At 24.3% G+C, this 25,803-nt stretch overlaps 6 protein-coding genes across 6 annotated transcripts in view; 4 read left to right on the forward strand and 2 right to left on the reverse strand.

The window, feature by feature from the left end:
- Nucleotides 1-1,246: 1,246 nt before the first annotated feature.
- On the forward strand, nt 1,247-3,260 carry Phum_PHUM380930 (uncharacterized protein; the record flags this gene model as incomplete). Its single annotated transcript, XM_002428400.1, has 3 exons — nt 1,247-2,014; nt 2,095-2,244; nt 3,114-3,260. 3 exons carry the CDS (start codon nt 1,247-1,249, stop codon nt 3,258-3,260), a joined length of 1,065 nt encoding a protein of 354 aa, XP_002428445.1.
- Nucleotides 3,261-3,952: 692 nt separating this feature from the next.
- On the forward strand, nt 3,953-10,031 carry Phum_PHUM380940 (trichohyalin, putative; the record flags this gene model as incomplete). Its single annotated transcript, XM_002428401.1, has 9 exons — nt 3,953-3,988; nt 4,121-4,288; nt 4,383-4,535; nt 5,062-6,018; nt 6,094-6,246; nt 6,657-6,985; nt 7,076-9,371; nt 9,577-9,783; nt 9,858-10,031. 9 exons carry the CDS (start codon nt 3,953-3,955, stop codon nt 10,029-10,031), a joined length of 4,473 nt encoding a protein of 1,490 aa, XP_002428446.1.
- A 2,188-nt stretch (nt 10,032-12,219) lies between these two features.
- Phum_PHUM380950 (uncharacterized protein) lies at nt 12,220-14,585 on the reverse strand (the record flags this gene model as incomplete). The annotated part of the gene is made up of 4 exons (XM_002428402.1): nt 12,220-12,546; nt 12,990-13,238; nt 13,969-14,449; nt 14,568-14,585. 4 exons carry the CDS (start codon nt 14,583-14,585, stop codon nt 12,344-12,346), a joined length of 951 nt encoding a protein of 316 aa, XP_002428447.1. The 3' UTR covers nt 12,220-12,343.
- Nucleotides 14,586-15,186: 601 nt separating this feature from the next.
- Nucleotides 15,187-18,231, forward strand: Phum_PHUM380960 (glucosidase 2 subunit beta precursor, putative; the record flags this gene model as incomplete). The annotated part of the gene is made up of 10 exons (XM_002428403.1): nt 15,187-15,325; nt 15,427-15,639; nt 16,009-16,217; nt 16,364-16,554; nt 16,720-16,850; nt 16,953-17,122; nt 17,311-17,464; nt 17,577-17,767; nt 17,840-17,983; nt 18,091-18,231. The coding sequence occupies 10 exons, from the start codon at nt 15,187-15,189 to the stop codon at nt 18,229-18,231; spliced, it is 1,683 nt and encodes a 560-aa protein (XP_002428448.1).
- Nucleotides 18,232-20,997: 2,766 nt separating this feature from the next.
- On the reverse strand, nt 20,998-24,282 carry Phum_PHUM380970 (ras, putative; the record flags this gene model as incomplete). The annotated part of the gene is made up of 7 exons (XM_002428404.1): nt 20,998-21,078; nt 21,179-21,322; nt 21,685-21,694; nt 21,735-21,966; nt 22,070-22,098; nt 23,210-23,258; nt 24,252-24,282. The coding sequence occupies 7 exons, from the start codon at nt 24,280-24,282 to the stop codon at nt 20,998-21,000; spliced, it is 576 nt and encodes a 191-aa protein (XP_002428449.1).
- Nucleotides 24,283-24,636: 354 nt separating this feature from the next.
- The window catches only part of Phum_PHUM380980 (uncharacterized protein), a gene marked incomplete at both ends in the record, with an annotated part of 5,399 nt that continues 4,232 nt past the window's right edge, over nt 24,637-25,803 (forward strand). Inside the window, 2 exons of the mRNA XM_002428405.1 lie at nt 24,637-24,842; nt 25,494-25,780. Of these exons, the coding sequence (XP_002428450.1) occupies nt 24,637-24,842; nt 25,494-25,780 (493 nt within the window). The remainder of the gene's footprint in view (nt 24,843-25,493; nt 25,781-25,803) is intronic.

Here is a 25,803-nt window from a genome sequence, read left to right on the forward strand (position 1 = left end):
CATAATAATAATAATTATTATTTTCAGTTTTTTAATTTGAATGGTGTAGATTTTTCTACGACGTCGATAATAAAAAAATTTTTTTAAAGATTGTTTTTTTTTTTTTTTTAATAGGAAAATGTTTATTATTTGCAACAACAGCAAAAAAAAAAACAACAGCAATAATATTGTATAAAATAATCCCCCCCCCCCAAAAAAAAAAAAAAAAAAAAAGAAACAAGAATAAATGAATTGAAATCAAAACATTCCAATCAAAAGGGGCGGGAACACATTCATTGATTCACATATGACGCGTTTGGTAACGTTCACAATTGAACCCCCCCCCCAAAATTTACATTAATTATTTTTAATAACACTTTTATTTTTATTAATTTATAAAAAAATATATTAGTTAAATTTCTGTCTTAAAACAAAAATCATTCGAAATCAAATAAGAAAAAAAAATAATAATAATTAATAATTTCAATTTTTTTTTTTTAACCCTCTCCCCCTACCCGCCCCCATATTTCTACCAGGAAAATAATTTTCTCAACTTGTGTTTTGAAATATTTAAACGTTTTAAAATATAGCTTTAAAAAGAGAGAAAAAAAAAAAAGTTAATTAAATTTTTTAAATAAGTAATATTGTGTCTCATATTTTTTTTTTTTTTTTTGTATTTCAGATATAAAAATTTTGAGAGCCGTTAAAGAAAATCGAGCGTTTTGTGAACGATTTGAGTTTGCGCAATGACGTGTATGACAGATCAGTTCCCTATTTTCCATCGTTACCGGGGGTAAGTTAAATTTTTAATAAAAACATTAATTTATATTTTTTACATATATATATAGATATATATTTATTTCTCACGAGGTTTTATTTTTATATATTTTAGAAAGGGATCGTAATTGAAAACACAAATAAATAAATAAATAAATAATTTTCATATCAATATGATTTTGAATTTTATCACTGAAGAAAATTTGGGAAGAACTGTTAACCACGAAAAACTAGGCAGCCATGATAATTGGTAAAGAGAAAAATATCAATACTTTTTAGCAAAAAAAAATTTTATTCGAATGATAATATTAGATATATGTTCGATAGAATATAATTGGATATGCCTGAAAGGGATATTGTTGATTTGTCTTCTCAAGAGACCACTGGAAAAAATGTTTCTAAATGAACTAAAATGTGATGATGATGATGATTTTAGTAAGGTTGTTGTGAATGGTTTTTACGATAAAAAGAAGAAAGCGAATATTTTAAAATGTCTAGAGATTCGTATGGTCCATCTAACTTGAGTTCCGGAGGTGGTGGTGGTAATCGTTCTCCTAGAAGTTCTAGGCGTCTCGGCGAGCTTCCCACCGTCGACAGATCGCCATCTAGAAATTATCCCAGCAGAGGAAGTCCAATTGGAAGAAAAAGCAAACCATCACGATCGGGAAACAATTCTCCCGAACATGGTTACGGTCATTATATAAATTCATCTTATTACCGGGAAGAAGATTTAGGAAGTCCGATAATGATGGAAGAAAGAGGAAGATCGATTGGTGGGAGTCACCACCGTTCGAGGAGTGCGACTCGTGCTCCGGTGGGACAATCCATGTCGGTCAGATATCAATCCTTGGATCGTGGAGGATTGGGAGATGTGTCTCACGATCGGGAGTTTATCCCGATAAAAGAACCCCGAGATCGTTCGTTGGAACGTGGAGCACTCAGGGACAGGGGAACGTATTTGGAAGATGATTTTTACATAGGACGTTCTCGTCAATCTCCCAATCCTCACCACGTATCATCTCGTGACGGGGGTAGTTTTATCGGTGAATTACAATATCAAAATAGTGATTTGCAAAGAGAGTTATCTAATTTAAAAAAAGAACTCGAACTCACAAATCAAAAATTAGGCTCCAGCATGCACAGTATTAAAACTTTTTGGAGTCCTGAGCTTAAAAAAGAGCGAGCACTCAGAAAAGAAGAAAGCGCTAAATATAGTTTGATAAATGATCAGCTAAAACTTCTTAATTCTGAAAATCAAGTGAGTCAAATAACCGAATAACATTTTAATTAATATAATTTCATATATTTAAATGTGTTATTCTAATATAATAATTACAGAAACAAGCGATGCTGGTTCGACAGTTGGAAGAAGAATTAAGATTAAGAATGAGAAATCCAAATATTGAAATGCAAGCACAAATGGACGCCCTTTTTTCAGAAAACGAACATCTTACAAGAGAAGTTTCAATATTAAGAGAAACAATAAGAGTAAGTCAATTTAAATTATTAATAATGACGTCATATTATAATAACGCGTACGTTTTATTCAAATAATAATTATTTTTTTTCAAAATCAATAAAAAGTTTTTTTTTTGTAAAAGAACAATAAAGAAAATAGTAAAAGCTCTTAAAAAAGAAAAATTTTTGAGAACTTTCGATTTTTTTTTACTTTTGTTCTTTCTTTTTTTTTTTTTTTTTTATTTAAAAACTTTATTTTATTATTTAAACCTTAATAATAATAAAAAACTATTATTTTAAAAACTTTTATCAAAAGCTCCTGTTTTAATGAAAATAAAAAATTTTTTTTTGTTTTAATCAGTTTCAATCGTTATTATTATTATTATTTAATAGAGAAAAAATTTGTTTAAGTTAATTTTTAATAAAAATTTCAAATGAATGGAAATTTACAATGGATTTGCCCTTATTTAAAATTTTAAGCATTAAAAAAAAAATTTTTTTTCTTTTCTTTTCCCTCGGGATCTTGTTATACACAAGATTGTCTTTCTTAAATTATTAATTTACAAAAGATTTTTTTTTTTTTATTACTTCAAGTTTATTTTTTAAACATTTTTTTAATGATTATTATTAAAAGATAGAAATTGTGTTTTGAAAGTTTATTAAATTGTTCAAAAAATTTACTTGAATACTCATTTAATTTAAAAGGAAGTTTTCCAAAAATTCCAGAAGTCAACCTGCCTTTAAATTATGCCCTGGAAATATTTCAATTTCTCCGTTGAAACCATTTCGTGAAAGAATCGTGAAAATATTTTCCACTCTTTTCGCCTCCTCTTCTTCTACCCCAAACGAGATTATTTTGTTGCATCTATTATTATTATTATTATTATTTTCTTTTACAGGAACTTGAATTAAGATTGGAAACTCAAAAGCAAACCCTTCAAGCTCGAGATGAAAGCATAAAAAAACTTCTGGAAATGCTTCAAACTAAAGGTATAGGTAAGTCGTTAATAAACGCAAACTGGAAGTTTATCGATATTTTATATTAATTATAAATCAATAAAATTATAATATAATAATTTATATAATATTTAATTTTAATGTAAATTAACGTAGACTAAAAAAAAAAAAAAAAAAAAAAAAAAAACAAAAATAAAAAATATTATCAATAACGATTATTGTACATTTATTTAACTTTTTTTTTTTTATATTTTCTGATCAAACTAATAATATTTTAGGGTCGGTTTATATATAAAATAAATAAATAAATAAATAAATAAAGTGCGGGAATCTTTATTGTAAAATATTGTGATAATTAAAAATATTTTTTATGTTGAGTAACATAAATATTGGACATTAGAAAGAAAAAAAAAAAATTGAATTAAGACCTTTGTTCATTTTTATGACCCTTTTACCCCCTTTTACCCCATCTCCTTTCCCTTCTTTTTTTTTTTTTTTTTGTTTTAGTAAAGGTTAAAATAAAAATTTTAAATATGAAAAAAAAATTTATTTAATGTGTTTTTTATTTTAAATATTAAAAATTGTGTGTTTTGTACCGTTTTTTTTTTTTTTTGATTTAATTAATTGTGAAGTGAAAATTAAAAAATTTTTTTACCCCAACCACCGATCCCCCTTCCCCCGAACTAACTCGACTGACGTTTATTTAATTATTATTTTTTTCGTACATAATTAATTAATAAATTTATAATTAATTGTTTCAGGGAAGGAAGAAGAAAGATTAATGTTTCAACAAATGCAATCAATGGCTCAAAAACAGGTGCACATTTATTTATTTTTTTTTTTTATTATGTATTATTCGGAAGTAAAAAAAAAAAAAAATATTATATTAATAATTTTTTTTTTTTATTTTCAATCCTTGATTTTTTTATTTTGTTAATTTTTACTTGAGCTTGACGAATTTCGAGCCGAAATACAAAGACGAGACCAAGAAATATTGGCAATGAGTGCAAAAATGAAAACATTAGAAGAACAACACCAGGATTATCAAAGACATATCGCAGTTTTAAAGGAAAGCCTTTGCGCCAAAGAAGAACATTATAACATGATGCAAGCCGATGTAAGTTAAATTTTTTTTTTTTTATTTAAACACCATAAAATTAAAAATAATTTAATTTTTTTTTTTAAAAATTTGTATTTTGGTTTTTCAACAGGTAGAAGAACTACGAAATCGTTTGGAAGAAAAAAATCGTGCAATTGAAAAAAAAACATTAACTGCAACACAAGCAATTGCTGAAAAAAACAGATTAAATACAGAATTAAACGAATTGCGTGATCACATGGATATAAAAGATAGAAAAATTAACGTCCTTCAAAGAAAGGTAAAAAATTTTATTATATTATTACCATTAATAAAACTTTATAACATTTACTCGCATTTACATTATTAATTACAAATTATCAATTTATCGATTATTTATTTATTTGTTTTTCTCTTCGAAAAAAGCTGGACTAATATATTTTTTTTTTTTTTCGATAAAAAATAGTAAAGTAATAAAATTTCATTTAAAAAAAAAAAAAATTATTTTTTTGGAATACTTAATTTTAAAGAATAAAAAAAAAAAATAAAATGATAATATTATTAGATTTTATTCTTTAAATATATATAGAAAACTTTAAATAAATTGTAAAATCAATAAATAAATTAAGGTAACTTTATTGTTGGAACTTTCCATTAACCTATTTTTAGTTTAGATGATTTTATTCTTCAAGATGAAATTTCTTAAAAAAGTTTAAAAATAAATTTAAAGAAATGCTTGCAAAAAAAAAAAAAAAAAAAATTAATGTTATTTTTGTTCTTAAAAATAAATGGAAAAATTACTAAAATTTCAGATAGAAAACCTTGAAGACTTGCTGAAAGAAAAAGACAATCAAGTGGATATGGCAAGAGCAAGATTGAATGCCATGCAAGCAAGTCATTGTTCTTCCGAAGGAGCGTTAACTAGTCTGGAAGAAGCTATTGGGGACAAAGAGAAGCAAATGAATCAATTGCGCGAGCAAAGAGATAGAGCTGAGCAGGAAAAACAGGAGGAAAGGGAACTTCACGAACGAGAAATAGCCGAGTATAAAATGAAACTTCACGCGTTGGAAAATGAAGTAGAAAAACTTGGAGCGAGATTGGAAAGAGCGCAAGCTGAAAAAGATAGATTAGAAGCCAAGTTAGAAAGTTCTCAATCCGAATTGGGTAAATCAAAAGCCGAATTGGATAAAGCGACGAGCGAAGTTGGGAAAAGTGGTGCCGATTGGGAAGCTGCAAAACAAAAATTAGCTCGACTAGAACTTGAAAATGAAAGGTTAAAACACGATTTAGAAAGATCGCAAACCACTTTTGGAAGAAGCACTTTGTCAACCTCTCAAGAATTAGATAGAGTTCAAGAAAAAGCAGAAAAAATGGCCGCAGAGTTAAGGAGAGCTCAAGCGGAATTGAGGGTCGTGCAAGCAGATAACGAAAGAGCATATTCGGAAACGGCTACTCTCCAAGAGAAATTAGAAAAGTCACAGGGTGAAGTCTACAGATTAAAAGCTCGTTTGGAAAATGCTCAAGCCGAGCGAGAGAGTCTTCGAGAGGAATACGATCGATCTCAAGGTACAATAACACGCCTTCATTCTGAAAGAGATAAAGCTTGTGCTGATTTAGAAAAGTTAAAAGAAGAGTTAGAAAGAACTCAGGGCACTTTATTAAAATCTCAATCGCAACAAGAAAAACTTCAAAATGCATTGGATAAAGCCCAAACGGAAATTGACAAACTTCAAGAAAAATTAGATAAAACCTCTAGTGAAGTCAGAAGAGTAAGTAAACATGAAATTCAAAGTCATAGAGTATATATAAGTCATATAATATTAAAAAAAAACTTTTTCAATTAGTTACAAGTGGAAAAAGAAAAACAACTTTACGATTTCGATAATACTCAATCGCAACTCGATAAAGCTCTTGGCCAAGCAACAAGACTACAAAAAGAGCGGGAAAACGTACAAATAGAACTTGAAAGAGCCAGAGACAAATTTGAAAAAACTCAGGTACGTGATAAATGTTATATTTTTATAACAATAATTAATGTATTTATATTTATGTATATGTAAAAAATTAATCATTCGTTTTAACAGGGTGTAAACTAAAAAATAAATATTCTGTGTTGTTTTGGTAAAAATTAAAAATTTACAAGAATTTCTAGAAAGGACACACCATGTTAATTGTCTATTAATTATGTTTATTTTTTATTAAGGCAGGCGCTACCTAAATAAAATAAAAATTTTTTTTTCCTTTAAAAGGTTTAATGTTATAAAATGTTTAAAAATAAAAATATGAAAAAGTAAAACTACATAAAATTAACTTTTCAGTATTAATTTAAAATTGTCATTTTTAAAAATTAAACGACCAAAATTTATTTTTAAAAGGAACATAACTGGAGAAAGGTAAAATGTTGTAGATATTAATGGTTAGATTGCAAAAAGAAAGAGATGGATTCCAAGAACAGGTTGAAAAACTACAAGAAAGAGTTGAATTCCAACAAAGTCAAGGAGCGAAAAACCAAAGAGAAAAAGAAAATCTTCAAAGGGAATTGGAATCACTTAGAGAAAAATGGGAAAAGGCTCAAAGTTTGCAACAAAGGCTTCAAATTGAAAAAGAAGATGCTATTACGGAAATTGGAATATTAAAAGATAGATTGGAAAAACAGCAAAGTACTTTAGAGAGAGCTATCGAAGATAAAGAAACAGTTATTAAAGAAAATGAAAGGCTTCTTGAAAAAATTGACAGGTGATTTGAAAAAAAATTTATTAAAAAAAAAAAAGAAAAAAAAATCAAAAGGTTCATGATAAAGGTCAAAAAATTAATTTACTTTTGCAGATTGCAAGGAGATATATATAAAATGCAAACCAAACTGGAAGCAGAAGAATCAGAAAAGGATAGATTAGAATTAGAAGCTGAAAAATCTCAATTATTAGCTGCAAAAGCTAGAGAAGAACATCGTAAAGTTCTTGACGAAGTTCAAAGGTTACAAGAATTATGCGATCGAACAAGTTTGCAACTTTCTAGAACAAAAGAAAACGAAGAAAAATATAAAGAAAATATAGATAAAATGCATGTTGATTTAGATATGGTTAGAGAACGATACGAAAAAACACAAATAGAAATGAGGAGGATTCAAAATGAAAAAGAAAAATTACAAGGAGAAAATGAAAGATTAATTTTTGAACTGGGAAGAGCACATTCACAAAGTGGCAAAGCACAAGCAAATAATGAAAAATGCCAGGAAGAATTGGCGAGGCTACAAATTGAATTGGAAAAAATGTACGATAAACACGATAAAGCTCAATTAGAGCTTAGAAAAGCTCAAACTGAACTGGAAAGGTACAAAACCGATGCGGAAGGTCTAAAAGAAGAATCGGAAAGATATGCACTGAGAATGAACAAATATCAAGAAATAAAAGAAAATTACGAAAGGCAAAAGATAGAAATCGATAGATTAAAGGAAAAATTAGAAAAGTCGTTGTTAGAAAATGAAAAAAATAGAAAATTAGAGCAAGAAGTACTGAGACTTAAAAACGAATTAGAAAAATTAGAATCGACCAGAGGAAAATATCAATACGAACAAGAAAAAAGCTCGACTGAAGCCGGGCGTCTTTATCAGGAAAACAAAAAACTTCAGGAAAAACTTGAATTATCTCAACAAGAATACCAAAAACTTCTTTTGACTAATGAAAAACTTGAAGAACGATTACACGAAGTTCAGTTACAACTTGATCTAAGTCACGGAGAAATAGTCAAACTTTCTGGAGGACAAGAAAGACAATATGGAGAAATGGACCGGCTACTCATTGAAAACGACAAGTTGAAAGACAGATACGAAAAACTTCAAGTGAAAATTGAAATTTTGGAACAAGAAAACTCAAAATTAAGAGTCGAATCTACTTCGTTAGAAAAGAATTTATCCGAATATCAAAAATTAAAGGAAGAAAACGAAGAAATAAAAGTTGAGTTGGAATTGTATAAAAATAAAATAGAAAAATGTAACAGCGAAATTATAAAAACTAATAAAGCTAAAGAAAAATTAGAAAATGAAGTGAGCCGCCTTAATAAAGAATTAGAAAAACTTTTAGCCAACAAATCTAAATATCAAAATGGAAACGAAGCCAACAATTTAGAATTAGAGAAAAAGAATGCGGAATTGTGCAAAATGCATGAAAAAATTGAAAAAATTTTGTACGAAAAAAAACTCGCAGAAGAAGAGAAGGATGTTATTAAACTCGAGCTGCAGCAGGCTACTAGAATGCTGGATCAGCTACAAGAAAAGGTTAGACTTTACGAAGATAGTGGCAGAGGACAAGATGATTTAAGAAAAATGCAAAAAGAATTGTTTGCCACTCTTCAGGAAAGAGACAAATTACAACAAGAATTAGCTCAAGCAATTCACGAACGTGATAAATTAGCATCGGCCAAAAAACAGTCCGACAAATTGGACCAACAATTGGAAAAGATGGACACCGAAATACAACAGTTACAAATGGAACGAGATCAACTCATCGTTCAACTAGAAAAATCGCAAAGCATGCTCATGAACTTCCAACAAGAGCTTCAACAATCCGAAGTCGAATTGCAAAGAGAAAAAGAAGAAGTTAAAAAATTGAGAGAAGAGCAAAGACGATTTGCTCAAAGTAACGCTGAGAGAAGTGGAAAAGAAATGATCGAAGCAAAAGAAAGAGAAATTGCAAAACTACAACAAAAAATTCAACTTCACCAAATGGAAATCGAGAAAGAAAAACAGAAAACTCTCACGCTGGAGAAAAATCTACAAGAGAGCAATGCAAGAGCAGATTTAGAATTAGAACAGTGGAGAAGAGTTGTGGAAACGGAGCAAACGAGAGCAAACAATGCGGAAAAATTAGCGTTTGACATGCAGAAAAAGGTGCAAGCATTGGAAAAACAATTATCACAACAGCAGCAGCAACAGCAGCAACAAATACAACAATTACAACAGGCTCAAAAACAGCAGTGGAATCAAGATGTTAATGCCAATCAGGAATTGATTAAATTACGAAAGGAATTAGAAATGGCTAAAGCGGAAATAAAAAATTCATCTGTTGAAAGAGAAAGATATCAATCACAATTGGAAATGCTTGTTCAAGAATTAGAAAAAAAACAGGTTAGTTTATTCGGAAAAACATAACATGAGCTTCGACATTTAATTAATAATAACTTTTTCAAAACATTTTGAAACCATTTATATGAATTTTGTGAGAGAGAAAAAAAAAGTACTCAACAAATAAAATTAATTTAAAAAAATTTTTTTTTTTTTTTTTTAGGTTGAACTTGTTGAAACAAATAAAAAAGTTCAAGCGTCGAATGAGAAAGAAAAAAATGCAGAAATGGCATCACTTTCATATCAATTAAATGAAACAAAACAACAATTAGACCAAGTTAGAAATCAAGTTGAAGATTTTAAAAAAGCAATTAAAAATAGAGAAAAACAAATACAAGAAAAAGATGCCATTATTAAAAATATGGAAATTGAATTTAAAAAGAAACAAGAATATTGGGAAAGTCAAATGAAAAAAGTTTGTATTCAATAATAATAATAATAATCAATTTTTCATCCTATGAAATTTATAATGACTTTTTTTTCCCCCAGGAAAATTATGGTAATTTTTCAGCGGATTTGGAAAATATGCAAAAAGAATTGGAAGAAGCTAAACAAAATTCAAAAAGAGCTCAAGAAGAAATTGATCGTTTATTAAAAGTTATACAAATGAGTCAAGAAGAGCAAAATGCTAAAGAAAAACAAATTCAAAATCTTCAAACGTAATTATTATTGATTTTTTTTTTTTTGTTTGTTTGTTGGTTTAAAATGCTAAAAATTTTTTTTTTTAATTATATTTCAGGGCTTTGAAAAATGCTCAAGCCACAATTAAATCGCAACAACATAGCCAAGAGGTGAATATTGTAATAATAATAATAATACTTCACTTTTTCATGTTTTTTATAAAAAAAAAAAAAAAAATAATTTTTATTGTTTAAACTTTTAAATTTTTCTTTATTTTTCTATGTCTTTCATTTGGATATAAATATATATTAAAACAAAACAAACAGGTTGGAGCGACAGGTTTTCTAAAAAGCTTTTTTTAAGGCTTACATATTTTTTACCTACGTATCAATTAAGCTTAAATAATAATAATTTTATTGAACTGCCTAACCAAATTATAGGATGAGCTTTTAAACAAAATAATAATAATAATAAAAGCGATATAAATTTTAAAAAAAAATTTTTTTTGTAAAATATTATTATTATGTTTTTTGAAAAAAAATACGGTTCAGAATGTTGAAAGGTTGTAATGAATTAATGAACGTTATTAAATACACAAATAAATTAACCGTTAATCATTAAATAAATTAATAAATTAATTAATAAATAAAATTCATTCTTTGTTAAAATAATCTTAAATAAACTTTTTTTTTTTTTTTTAATATCTATCTATCATAGCTAACTAAGTTAATTTTGAAAAAAAAAAAAAATTTATTAATAGTTTGGGATTAATAAATGTGTGTGATGAAAGTTATTCGTAATAATATCGGTCAGTTATATCAATAAAAAAAAAAGACTGCATATAATAATAATAATAATAATAATAATAATATTTCAAATTTTAAAAAGTTTATTAATGTTTTAAATTAATAATAAAAAAAAATCAGTTATAAAAAAAAATTTTTTTTTTTGAAAGTCGTTTAATAAGAAAACAATTTAAATAAAAATGGTATAAAATTTCTCTCATATGAATTCATTCCACCCCCCCCCCCTCAAATTTTATACTATTTTATAAAAATTTTCTAATTAAGAAAAGTAAAAATCGTTAATAATTATTTTATTATTATTTTCTAAATTGAAAATTTAAAAAAAAAAAAAATTTGCACAATAAATATATACAGGTTATTTCTTTATTTAAGGTTTATTATTATTATTATTTTGATTTGTAACGTTTAATTTTAATCCGTGACGTCACGAATGATTCCTGAACGAATTCATAGTCGTGGCAACAACAAGATTTACAATTTTTTTTTTCTTCTGCTTTTCTAAATCTTTAATATTTGGCTCAATAAAATTGCTGACTGGGTTCACGTCATATAATAATTAATGCATCTTGTACCACTGAGAATAAACAAAGTGGTTCTAGAAAAATCAGTTAAATTCGTACTTAATTTTCGGTCGGTTAAAAAAAAAAAAAGAAAAGAAAACCGTTAATTATAAGTGAACTACAGGACTTAAATTTTTTAAATTAGGTAAATATAAAAACAAAATAATTATTAAATTTGTTATTTATATTATTTTTCTTAAATTAAATCATAATTGTAATGAAATCTACTACACAAAAATCTTTCTAGTTTAAGTAAAAAAGTTTTTTAAAATTTAATACTGTTTTCTTACTTTTCTTCTTCTGATAATAATAATAATTTTAATCATTTCCTTATTTTAACTTATAATTGAAGTATTTAAAAATTAATTAAAAAGAAAGGAAATCTTAAAAATTATTATTTTTTTGTTAAGTGTAATTAATGTAAATTATTTTACGTTTCCCCCCCCCGCCCCGCCCGCCCTTTCACAATTATTATTATTAATGTTTAATTTTTTTAAAAATTTAATTGTAAATAATTAACGTAAAAAAATAACAATAATATAAAAAATTAATATAAATATTTAATTCATTGTAAAAAAAAGTTTAATTAAAATAATTTTTTATTATAAAAAATGTTCAAGTTATACAAATAATTATTAATTTTAATAGAGTATATAAAAAATATTCAAATATATATAAAATATTTTTCCTATATATAAAGTTAAAAATTAAAAAATTTTAACAATAATTTTCTGTACAATTTATTTATTTATAATGTTTTATATATATATAATTAAGATTTTTTTTTTTTTTTTTTTTGGACGATTCATTTTACTTTTATTAAGAATGTAATAATACTGAAAACTTTTTTTTTTTTTTTTTTTTAAATGCACATGATGACTGTAAAATCTTAGGTAGAAAAAAAAAAAACATTGTTTATCAATGTTTGAAATTAAATTACAAAAGTAAATAATAGTACAGTTAACTGAGTTTACGATATCAAATTATTTTATAACTGAAAATTTTGTATACTCGATGGGTAACCGCTTCTGTAAGCTGATGATTTTGTTCTTCCCGTTGTCCTGTTGGAAAATTCTGAATAATGATCCATATCACCCGGTTGGGGCATCATAAGAACAGGATGAATATTGAGGGATTTTCTGGATCCTGCCAAGGATTGTCCATCGCAAAGATAAGGTCCATTTAAATCCTCTGCAATTTGAAATAAATTTTAATTATTAATACTATTATTATTATTATTAATAAATTTATTGAAATGAAAAAAAAAAAAAAAATAAATTAAATTATCATATCACGTGATATTATTATTTAATAATAATTATTAATTTCAAAATAGAGAGGAAATGATTGTAATTGAATGCAAATTTCTTTTAATTATCATCGTTAAATTTATAAATTAATTACACACAAAATTACTCAAATTGAAATTATGCAAGGATTAGAAAGTTATATTTGATAAAATTACATTTGAGTAAATGCACTGGAAAACTTGTTTTTATTAAATTTTATTACTGATAACTAATTACTTAATTTTTTCAATTGAATTGAAAGGTTTTTAATGTTGATATATATACATAATAAATACTAATAATAATAATAATAACTAAAATAAAATTTAAAATGAAAAAATTTACCTTTATACATTTGACCATTTTGTAAATGTCCTTGTTCAGGTTGAAGTTTGACATGTTTTGTTGCAAGGATGAAAGCTAGAGTGGCCAAAATTAAAGCATCAAAACATCCAATTCCAGCTAATAAATAAGACCAACGAATTCCACATTCACCCAATTCATAACTGGATGCGTTGGGACCACATATTTGACGAACTTCAGATGAATTCCATCCGGTGGGATAAATCAAAACTCCAAGAGTTAAAAATGCAGCTACAACCGGTAAGTAAGTAATTATAATTTTTTTTTTTTCTTTAAATTATTCATTCTAAAAATTTAAAATATATATTTGAAAATATGTTTATGTAATACAAAATTTACTTGAATGTGATACAAATTACGAGCCACAAAAGCTTTTGATATATTAAAATATAATATCAAAGCTTGTTTGTAATAAACATAATAATAAACAAAAGTTTTAAACATTTTAAGGGAATTTAGTCTATGTGATAAATAGTTAGAAATAATGAAAATAATTTTTCATTTTATTAATATTTTTTTCAGTTTTTAAATTAGTAAACGTATAATTTTTCTTCATTAATTTACGAAAAAGAATTTATACTTTGTTCGGTTATAAATAACGAATAATTACCATTTATTTTTTATCTAATATGAAAAATAAAAGAGAACACATTAAAATTGTGGAATACATTCAAGTAAACATTCTTGTAAAATTTTTTTAAATTTAAATTTTTCATTAGAAATAATAATTAATAATCATTTACATAAATGTCGTTTTTAACAAAACAAAAATTAACAAACAATGAAAGTACCCGACATGAGATAAAGGGATAAAAAAAGTTTTTTTTTTTTTTTTTTTTTATAAAACAAATACATGAGTTTTGATGTAATAAAAGTAACTTCACATGACATTAACAATATAGGGAATTTCCCACAAATAGATGCTATAACTTAAATAAATGATTGACATAAGCAAACTCACCTGACATTAGTTGCATCCAGCCACAAATTAAAAATACCTTAGTTGAAGGGAAAAAGAAAAGCAATATCATAGCACAAATTGTAAGCAACGCAACGACAACGGATATAGCAACTAAAATAGTAGCCGCCTTAAAACCAACGGTAACAATTGACCCAAAGTCATCCAGTTGACCTACACATTCCTCAACACCTATACCATTTAATTCACTGCTTCCCCGATAAAAACATCTAGTCCATAAACCAAATCGTCCGGGATTTTCAGAAGTCGATGTATCACCAATCCATTCGGGTGTTACAAAAGACACAATAATAATAATAGCGTAACATATTGTAAAGATTCCCCATAACACACCTACAGCTTTAAAATTTCTTACATAATTAGTCACATAAACATGAGAAGATTCAACGTACTCAATTTTAGAACCCATTTTAAAATATTTATTAAATTGTAGTAAAACAAAAACTATATTCCATGAATTACACTTTTTAACAAAAAAAACAAAACTAGATGAATATTTAATTAAAACTATTTCTCTAGGACGATAACTTGACCTCCTTCCCCCTTTCCATCAGCTGAGAACCACAGTTATTTTTTGTTACCAACTTAATAATCGCCATGTTTTTTATTGGTGGATTATAATTCCTATACAAAAAAAAAAAAAATTATATTTTAGCAACTCAAAAATTATTATTACAAACTTTATATGTACAGTTATTACATTTATAATAATAATAATACTTTTTGTGGTGCAATTACCATTTAGCTAGCATTAAAAATTAAAATTATATTTTAAATGTTTTTTTTATTTTTAAATAAATTATTTCCTTTAAAATCTGTGTATAATTTCAAATCTTATATTTTGTTTCATTTATGTAATTTTATATCCTGTACCTTTATCATTATTTTATGTATTTTTATAATTTCTGTTTTTTTAAATAAACTAAATTTTTTTTTTTTTTTTTTTTTTTTAAATTTTAACTTTACTAGCGTAGGGTTTGAAAACTAAAAAGAAATCTTAAATATTTCAGTTTAAAAAAAAATTACTATTTAGTAAACGGTAATTAGTAGATTTCCTCCTCGTAAACATTTGGTAGAACACAAGTGAAGTCTTGAAAAATTTGTTGAGGTAAAACACGCGTCTCAGACTATGAGTTCCCGGTTATCGACGCGATAAAACCGTTGAATTTCCGCACTTGTAATTTTAATAAAATTATTATCATGGCTATGGCCAAATCGGCATTTTCTAGTACGTCACATTTTGCATTTATATATTTCTCGTTTGTTATATTTTTTTCTTGTTTAGTTTATTCAAATAAAGCATCAGAGATTAGGAGGCCAAGAGGAGTATCAATATCTAGTAGGTTTAAATAAAATTTGATATTTTTGATATTTTGTACATCCATTTAACTCAGATTGTTGTCAAGTCATTACGAATAATAACAAATATTATATTTTTAGAGGCATCACTGTACATTCCAGATCAAGATTTTACTTGTTTTGATGGAACAATAACTATTCCATTTTTGCAAGTGAACGATGATTTTTGTGATTGCCCAGACGGCAGTGATGAACCTGGTACAGCAGCATGTCCCAACGGGTTTTTTCACTGCACCAATGCTGGATTTAAACCATTAAACATTCCTTCTTCCCTTGTTAATGATGGTATATGTGGTAAGTTTTCACTTTATTTCATATATTTAGAATTAATTCCACTCACCAAAATTTAGATTCATTTAAAAAAAAAAAAAAATGAAAACATTGTTTTTCTTAAATAATATTAAAGTTAGTAAAGCTTAAACTTGATTAATGAATAACTTACTAAAATTTAAATATCTATTCGAGAATTTGTTTGGTTTTTATGTTTGGTAATAAACTTATTTATTTTTCTACAAAAGAAATAATATTACAAAATACATATGCAAAAGTCTTTTTATATTGAAAATAAAATATTCAAAATTAAGTATTTACATAATATTCAAGTGATTGGTATTTTTTGAAGCAATATGTTACAATTTGGAATTGAAAATTTTCATTTTTTAGATTGTTGTGATGGATCCGATGAGTATGTGGGCAAAGTAACCTGTTCCAATACATGCCATGAGTTAGGCAAGGCTGAAAGATTAGAACAGCAAAAATTAGCTGAAATAACAAAATTGGGTTTCGAAGCCAAAATTCAATCCATAAAAAAAGGAAAGCAATTAAAGCTTGATAAAAGAGAAAAACTAAAACAATTGGAAAATGACAAACAGGTTTTTAAATTTTTTGACCAATTTTTTTGATTAGTCACATTATTCAAATTTTAATTAAACTAAATTTTCATTTATTTAAAAATTAAAAAAACCATAATTTTTTTGTGACTATGTAACTTATACAATTTACTTTTCGATAAATTTAGGAAGCTGAAAGTATTAAGGCTGAAAAAGAAAAGCTAAAAGTTTTAGCAGAAGAATTGGAAAAGGATGCATTAGAAAAATATAGAATAGCCAAAGAAGAAGATGAAAATAATTTAAGAGAAAATGAAAGGAAACTTGCAGAGAAAGAAGCAATGGACATATTTGTTATGTTAGATTCTGATGGTAATAAAATGTTAGTAACTTAATTATATTAAAATTTTTTAAAAGACTAAAATGAAAAATTTTGATTTTTTATTTGAAAGTTTACAAAATTAATTGAGTTGTTATTATTATTATTATTATTATTATTATTATTATTATTATTATTATTATTATTATTATTATATTAAATTTTTAGAATAAGTATATCCGAGCTTCGAGTGCGACATACGTTTGATCAAAATCGAGATGGAGTTGTTTCAGATGATGAAGCCAAGTTTTTTTTAGATAATCAAGAAGAAGTTGGTTGGGATAGCTTTTTAAATATTGGTAAGTTAAAAAGTTTATCAAAACAAGGTTAAAAAAATTTTATTCCCTAAACTTTTCCCTAATATTTACAAAATATGTTAATTGTACTTTTTGTACTTTTAGCTTGGCCAAAAATGAAACCATTTTTTATGATGGAAAAGGGATTATTTAAACCTCCGGAAAAAAACAACGATTCAGAACAAAATGTTGAATTAGTATCAGAACCAAATGATGGAGTTGGAACTGTTGAAGATGTTACTGATGAATATCATAAAGAAAGACAAACTCCAGAGGTATTTCTTTTTTTTTTTAATTAAATTTTGAACGACAAGTTTCATATCACAATTAATTAACATGTTTTAAAATCAGTTATAGTGATTATTAAATGGTCGAAAAAGATTTTATGCTGATAAACTTTAGTAGGGGGAAAAGTGAAATAGTTTTTAAAATAATAATTACATTATTTATTTCATGTGATTAGGAAGATATTGCTGTGCCAGAGCAAGATGAAGAGGATGAAGAAGAGGAAGAGGAAGAAGAAGAGCAAGAACAAGAACAAGAACATGGTGAAAATGAATCGAAAGGAGAAAATTCAGAATTACAATATGATGAGGACACTCAAAAATTGGTTAACGGTAAGTACATTTTCATTTAACCAAAAAAACAATTTTCAGTTTTTGTTCACTGCAATGATAATAATAATAATTGTAAAATTTTCATCTATGACTGTTATCTGTCTGTAATTAGCTGCAAATGATGCTAGATCTGAATATGAGGAAGCTGATAGAGCTGTTAGAGATATTCAGAGACAAATGACACAATATCAAGACTATTTAGACAAAGATTTTGGAGCAGAAGAAGAATTTGCTCCTTTAGAAGGAGAATGTTTCGAATATACTGATAGGGAATATGTATACAAATTATGTCCTTTCGATCAGGTATGTAAATATTTTCCCAACCATTTTGAATTTAGTTTTTAACATAAACACATTTTAAAATTTGTTTTTAAGGCATCTCAGCAACCCCGTTCTGGAGGATCAGAAACAAGACTGGGACAATGGAACAAATGGGTGGGTCCAGAACATGACAAATATTCAATTATGCTTTACGATAAAGGACAGTCATGTTGGAACGGTCCTCAACGGTCAACTTATGTAAGTGGTCTTATCCTTAAATCATTTTTTAAAAAAAAAATTTAAATTGTCGTTATAAAAATGTCCTCCATTTTCACTATTATTATTATTATTATTATTATTATTAGGTAAAACTAAAATGCGGAATAGAAAATATAATCACATCCGTAACCGAGCCAAATAAATGCGAATATCATTTTGAATTCAACACTCCTTCTGCTTGTAAAATGTCTAAAACCAACGAGGCAAGAATTCACGATGAACTGTAGTGAAAAATTATTTGATTAGACATTTTAAATGGATTTTGTAAGTGCTTAAGTGGTTCAAAAAAAAAAATTTTTATTTAATTTATATGTATCATAAAAGAATTCCAACGTTTAAAAAAAGTAAATATTGCATATCCGTGTAAAAAAAAAAATATTTTTTCAACAGGAAAATTATTAATTTAAGGGGGCAACAAAAAAAAAATGAAAAGGTAGTTTTTATACTATTTAATATAAACTTTATTTAAAAAATGTATTCGTGCATGATGTTGTAATATTTTCACCGGAATTTTCGGGTTTTTATAATAATAATAATAATAATAATAATAATATAAATAATAATTTTTTAAGTAATAATTAATAGATTATATCCTGTCTTATATGAATTTTTGAATGAAACAAAATGGCGTCACAATCTTTTATTTATTTTTGAATGGTTTACTATTATAAAAGAAAATTTAATAATATAATAAAAATAAAACATTTTTTGATAAAGAAAAATAATTAATGAAGTGTATTTAAATTGAAAAAAAAAATTAGTAACACATCCATACAGTGAACTTTTATTAATAGGAAATTTTAAAATATTTTGTTTTTTTTTTGTGTTATTTAGAAAAGGAATTCACTTTGAAATAGAAAAAAAAAAAAAAAATGTGTGTGTGTGATAACAAATAATTAATTTTAACAATTTGATAAAAATGATTTGAGTTATTTATTATTATTATCAGGCAGGTTACAGATATTACATAAAAATTATTTTATATTTTACACAGTTTTTTATCATAAATAATATATTTTGATTTTTATATCGAAATTTTTTAAAAGGCAGACTATAAAAATATTATGAGTTAAAAAAAAAAAAAAAAACTAATTTTTTTTTTTTAAATTAACATTAAAAAAAAAAAAAAAATAGTAAAAATAAATAAAAAAACAGACAAAAGTTTTTTTTTTTTAAAATACTGTGCGCTTTTTTTTTTTTTTGTTTATAAAGAATATTATTTAAAAATTTAGTAAAAACAATTAATTTATTCCCAAAACAGAAAAAAAAAAAAAAAAAGTTATTGATGATATGTTTTTTTTTTTTATTTGTAATAAAATTTTTTTTATCTAATATTTCACTTGCCCACACAAATCAAAAGCTAATAATAATAATAATAATAATTAAAAACACTAATTAATAAATTCATTTTTTATAATAATAATAATAATTTTTTCATATGATGTTTTTTTATATATATTTGGCGCCAATTAAAAAAAAATTAATTAATTATTATTATTATTAATTCTATTCAACTAAAATGAGGGGTAGGGGTGGGGAGGGGGGTATTTAAATTTTTTATTACCGAGTAATCAAAAATACCACTTATTATTATTATTATTATTATTATTATTTTATTAAAGCTATGGAGTAAGGCATTAAAATGTGAATTAAATTTTAAAAAAAATTATTTATAATTATTTAAAATAATAATAATAATAATAAATACATTTAAAAAAAAAAAAAAAGGCAAATAATTAATTTAAAATAAAATAATAAAAATATATATTAATTTGATTAGTAGTGTGTGAACGTTTTTTTCCCCAAAAAAATATAAAAAATTTTTTTTTATTTGTGTAACGTCAAATGGATTCCATAATTCATTTAACATAATTTATTATTAATTTGAATTCCTTTTTTTCTAATTATTATTATTAGTAAACTGCCTTTTATTATTATTATTATTATTATTATATTTAAAACTGAATAATTCACAATTATATTTTTACAATTAATTAATTATTTGCAATAAATTAAAATGTATAATAATGCAATTAATTAAAAAAAAAAAATAGATAATAACCGGAATTTAAAAGGAATTAATTATTAATAATAATAAAAATTACAAATGATATAATAATATAAAAAAAACAATTAAAACATTAAAATGATTGATAGATATAAATTTTTGAGCTGATTTTTCCAATAATAATAATAATAATAATAATAATTATTATTTTCTTTTTTTTTAAATAATAATAATGTTTGAAAAATTAATTATTCATTAACAATTTAAAAAAAAAAAAAAGCACTTAATGAATAAAATATATTAAATAATAATAATAATATTCTTTATAAATTAAAAAAAAAAACCTTTTCTTTTTTCTAATCAAAATTAAATTTCTTTTTAAATATATAATTTGTCGATTGTTTTTGAAAATTTTTTATAAACAATTTTTTAATTTGGGTATTCGAATAAAAACAAAACAGTTAAAACGACAAGCAAAGTCTTTTTTTCTTTTTTTAAAAAATTATTAATTTAAATTTTGGCGCCACTAAAAAATAAAATACACGAATTACGAAAAGTTATTTTGTGTAGATTGATAACAATAATAATAATAATAATAATAATAATAATTCAAAAAAAAATAAAAACACCAGAAAAAATTAATTTTTTTTCATTAACATTATTATTATTATTATTATTATTATTATTAATTTTATCATTATCATTATTACTATATAGTATTAATATTATTATTATTATTATTATTATTATTATTATATTTATTATTTTAATTACTATTAATATTATTATTATTATTTCATCATCACTTTCTAAATTTCACTGCAACACACATCCTTGAAAGTTTGTTTCCCTTTAACGAATAGTTTTTTTTTTTTTTTTCTTTTTTTTAATTATTATTATTATTATTTTTTATTTATTTATTTTTTTATTTATTTTTTATTTAAAATCACTTATTTATATAACATTTATATTCTGTTCTTATTGATTACAAAATCAAACAAAATTTTCTACAATTTCCTATCCGCAGTAAAGGTTTCTTTCTTTTATCCTTTCCTTTTTGTTCCTTCTGGAAAACATTATTAAAAAAAAAAAAACAATATTTAATAATAATAATACATAAAAAGATAAAAATTAATTAATTAAGTTATTAATTAATAACTACTAACATCTTTACGTATTTCCCTAACAAGTGTATAAAAAGCATCATCAACTGCAAGTCTTGTCTTTGCTGAAGTTTCAACGAAGGGAATACCATATTGCTTTGCCATATCCTGTGCCTGGTTTTTATTTAGGGACCTTTGCAAATCACACTAATTGCCAACCTCTGAAAAAAAAAAAAAAAAAAAAACAAACAAAATTTTAACTTTTTTTTCTTCTTTTCAGGTATTCAAAAATTGAGGAAAATAAATCGAAATAATATTACAAAATGAATTATGTATCTTTACATCATCGGTAAGTAATTTTTTTTTTTTTTTTTTTGTTATCATTTACTATCTATTTTACTTTAAAAAAAAAGAAATCATGGTTTGATTTTATGAACGACAACAAATGAATATTTAATTTCTACATTTATGTCTATAAAAAGACATTGCAAATATTGATTGATTAATTAAAATTCCAAAGAGTTGATGAAATTTATTCGAGTTGTATTGACGTTAAATGACTATGCCACATTTTTATGACTGACTTGTTGAGAAAAAAAATTGTTTACAAAAGTAATACTCACAAACCATAGGCACTTCTTCTGCATCTTTAACTCTTTTTATTTGTTCCCTATAGATGCTAATATCTTCAAAAGATTTAGTATTGTTAACGGCAAAAACCAAAAGAAAGCCCTCCCCTGTTCTCATGTATTGATCCCTCATGGCACTGTACTCTTCTTGACCTGCCGTGTCCAATATATCCAACAGACATGTCTCTCCGTCAATAACCACTTGTTTGCGATAGGAATCCTCTAAAATATTCAATTTAAAAGACATTTCAATTATAATAAACACAATTCAAAATTTAAAATGTAAACATTTATTTACATTATAAAAAAAAAAAAAATTACTCACCAATTGTTGGATCATATTCATCCACAAAACTGTAAAGAGAAAGAGAGAGAGAGAAAAAAAAATTATTATTATTATTATTATATTCAGATACTAAGCGGTTATTTATCTGTCAATGTATTTATTAATGACAGTTTAAAAAAATTAATAAAATAACAATCAATATTTCAATTATTTGTAATTTTAAATTTTAAATTATAGGTCGATATCTAATTTAAAAAAAATTTTTAATCAAACATTTAAAATAAACTAGGAAAAAATTTAAAATATTTTATAAGTCATTTTTACTGTTAGAATCTGTTAAAAATTACACAATTTATAATTTATCATTTGAATACATGCTGGAGAATTAAAGTAGTTAAATCTATTTTGTCTAAATGATTTTAATTATTCTTCTAGACAATTTTTAATACTAAAAATTTAATGAATCAAGCTCAAATTATTAAAAAAAAAAAAAAAAAAATTTTATTCTCGAGTAAATAGATGTTGTCTAAATTTTACATAGATTACTTTTTATTTTTTACAATTTAAAGTTTTTTTACACAAAAAGTTTCACGAGCACCTTCGAATAATGCCTAATACACTGTTTATGAATAAAAATTCCATGAAAGATTAAATAATTTAAATAATGAAAGGCAGTCCTAAAAGCTTTTTATATTATTTTTCCTATCTTACATTATTTAGCTCTCTCTAGTTATATCACTCTTACCAGTTCTGTCATAAAAGTTAAAAAAAAATAAATAACTTTTTTTTTATTTAATTAAAATTTGGTTTGAAAACTAATCGTAAAATTTTTTCAAAAATTTGTTTGTTTTTTTAAAGAAACTTGAAAATAAAATGCTTAGTGTTTATAACATAAAGTAAAAATGAAATATTTTTGAAATGTATACAAACATATACATTACTTTTAAAAGTTAACAAATTTTAAAAATTTAAAATGTGATAATACATTTTTATTGAAAGATTTCAATTAGGGAGAGAACGTTTACATTATTAAAAATTTATCGAAAATCGAAATAGAAAAATAAAAATTTTACGATACAATAATTATTTGTTAATATTAATTTCGCTGCTATTCATTTATATTTTAAATAATACAACATAATTAATTTTTAAAATATAAGCTATTAAGAATGTACTTACTGATTTTGTATAAGCTGTATTGTCAAGGCACTCTTTCCAACACCACCAGCTGAAAATTAAATTATTCACATTAAAATGTATCTTAATATTTAAATAAAATTTCAAATGTTAATAATAAACATTCAGATTGTAAAGATTGTTTTAAAAAAACTGTTATTTGTAACAAATTTTAGTGTACACATGATGATTTTATAAGTTTTAATATCTTTAATTTCTACTAATCGTAACAATTTTTTTTAAATTTAAATTTAGAGAGAAAAAAAGAAAAAACTTTACTTAATTTTAATTCACTTGTTTAAAGAAGAAAGGACTTTTAAACATTACATTATTCTTTTTGTAATTTTTAATCGAATTGAAACCCACAAAAGTATCAAAAATATTTTCATTTAGTGCCAGAATTTTTATAATCAAAAGCCATAATAAGCAATTCATTTTTCATGAATCACCATGAGATTATGGTAATACCTTATTAATTGCATGAGCAAAATTGGAGAATGTGAATGTGACTCCATTTCAAAAATATTCATTTTAAATCTAAAGCAAAAACTATAACATTAATTAAAAACTCCCTATTATTCCCTTATTATAATACATAATTTATTTAAATCTCTTGTGTACACCAAATTACATTGTGTCCCTAAGTAAATGTTAAATTTTAGTTAATTTTGGAAAGTAAAATTCTAGTATTTAAATAACAATAATAAAATTCATATTTTAAAATGAAATTTTAAATTTAGAAATTGTAAGAAATAAAATTATGACACATTTATACATAATAGATATTAAAATTAATTTTACTCATAATTTTTATTAACTCATCTGTTAATGTAAGTAATAATTTGTTGGTAGATCAATTTGTAAAGCAAAAACATCATTCCTATTAATACATTAAATTAAATAAAAATAGACTTAATTAAGATTAGTGACTTAAAATAAAATACACAAAATATATTATACACATTGAAGTGACATTTAAATTTTTGAAACAGACATAAAATAACATTGGATAAGGGGCGTGCCAAAACATGCAAAAGAAACAAACCTCCTACAACAACGAGTTTGTACTCTGTCATGTTGAAAGAAGCTGGGGTGCAACACTCCGTGATTGCAGCACAGTTTACTTATATATTTTTGACAAAAACTCAGAATATTTGAAAATCCCTTCATGGATTCATGCGTTGGTTGATCTTTCAGCGCCCACTTGTAATCCTTGAGAATATGTAAAATTCTAGTAAATATCCCTGTTGTCAAAAATTTCCTTTGAAAAATTGCAGGTAATTTTGTCGATAAATCATTAATTAACGTTACTAAGGAAACAAAGTTTTATTTACCGTATAAAATACAAAGTATAATTTTTTCGATAATTTTATTGAATTTATTATAATTGAGAATTTATATTAATTCAAAAAAAAAAAGAAAAAGAAAAAATGACGCTTGCTCAAATTACACCAAAAGCTTTGTTTCCTCTCAGATATCAAGTTAAACAATGTGCTCATTATATAACAGATTTTCAAGTTTTATATCCATCAGGTTCAGTTATAGTTTTGCAAGATTACATTGAAAAACGGCAGCGCTACATAAAACTCTTCGATAAAAGTCTTTTTCTGGAAATGATAGTACTTTCAAACAGTCGGTAAGAGTATTTTTTTAAACATTTTTTTCGCATACAAAGTTATTTTAATTTTACACTTTTAACAAAAAAAAAAATTGTTTGTCTTTATTGAGTATTTTTTTATTTAGTTTTAGTCAAAAAAAAAAAAAAAAAAACTTTTTTTTATGTAATTATTTCACAGCTCTTGTGAATACAAGTTGTATTTTTTAAATACTTTTATACATACTTTTTGTCTTAGTGTCAGGTTTATACTTTTTTATTTTATTGTTTTTTTTTTTTTTTAGTTTGAGCTATGGAAATCATTTTTTATTTTAGTTTAATTTAAATTTTTTTTTAAATATAAAAAATTTTAAAGTTTTTTTTTTGTTTAGAAATTTAGAAATTGCACTTTATTTTAATAAATTTATTAAAATAATTTTGTTTTATTTAAAATGTTTCATTTTGATAAATTTGTAGAAAACCAATTTAATCATTATTATAATTTTTTTTTTTTGTATTTTAGTATTACACATTTTTTTTTATTGATTACAATTATTCAGAAATTTGGAAACTAGTCAATATTTATTGTTCACAAGTATATGTTGATTTACAACTTTATTTTAATTAATAAAATCAATTACATTCAGAGGAGTCATTTATTAAAATATATATTTGGTTGAATCTTAATCACAGAAAATATGCTGCTATTATTCAAAACAGTGAAAAAGGCCAAATATTAATATTTGATTTACAAACTTTAAAGAAAAAGAGAGTTTTAAATCTTCCCCATGAGTCCAATACCAACAGATATGAAACAATATCATTTACTCATGATGACACTTATATAGTGGCAATCACTGGCGAACCAGATTGGAACATGGTAGTTTATGATTGGATAAAAGGCAAAGTTTCAAGTATTACTAAAGCTGTACCTCCAGGAGGTGGGGGTACAGTTGTTCAGGTTAATTTTTTATTAATTGGTTTTATTAAGTTTTTTAATGAT

Source organism: Pediculus humanus, genomic scaffold (genome assembly GCF_000006295.1).
Source record: "Pediculus humanus corporis 1103172107855 genomic scaffold, whole genome shotgun sequence".
Classification (NCBI taxonomy): domain Eukaryota; kingdom Metazoa; phylum Arthropoda; class Insecta; order Psocodea; family Pediculidae; genus Pediculus; species Pediculus humanus.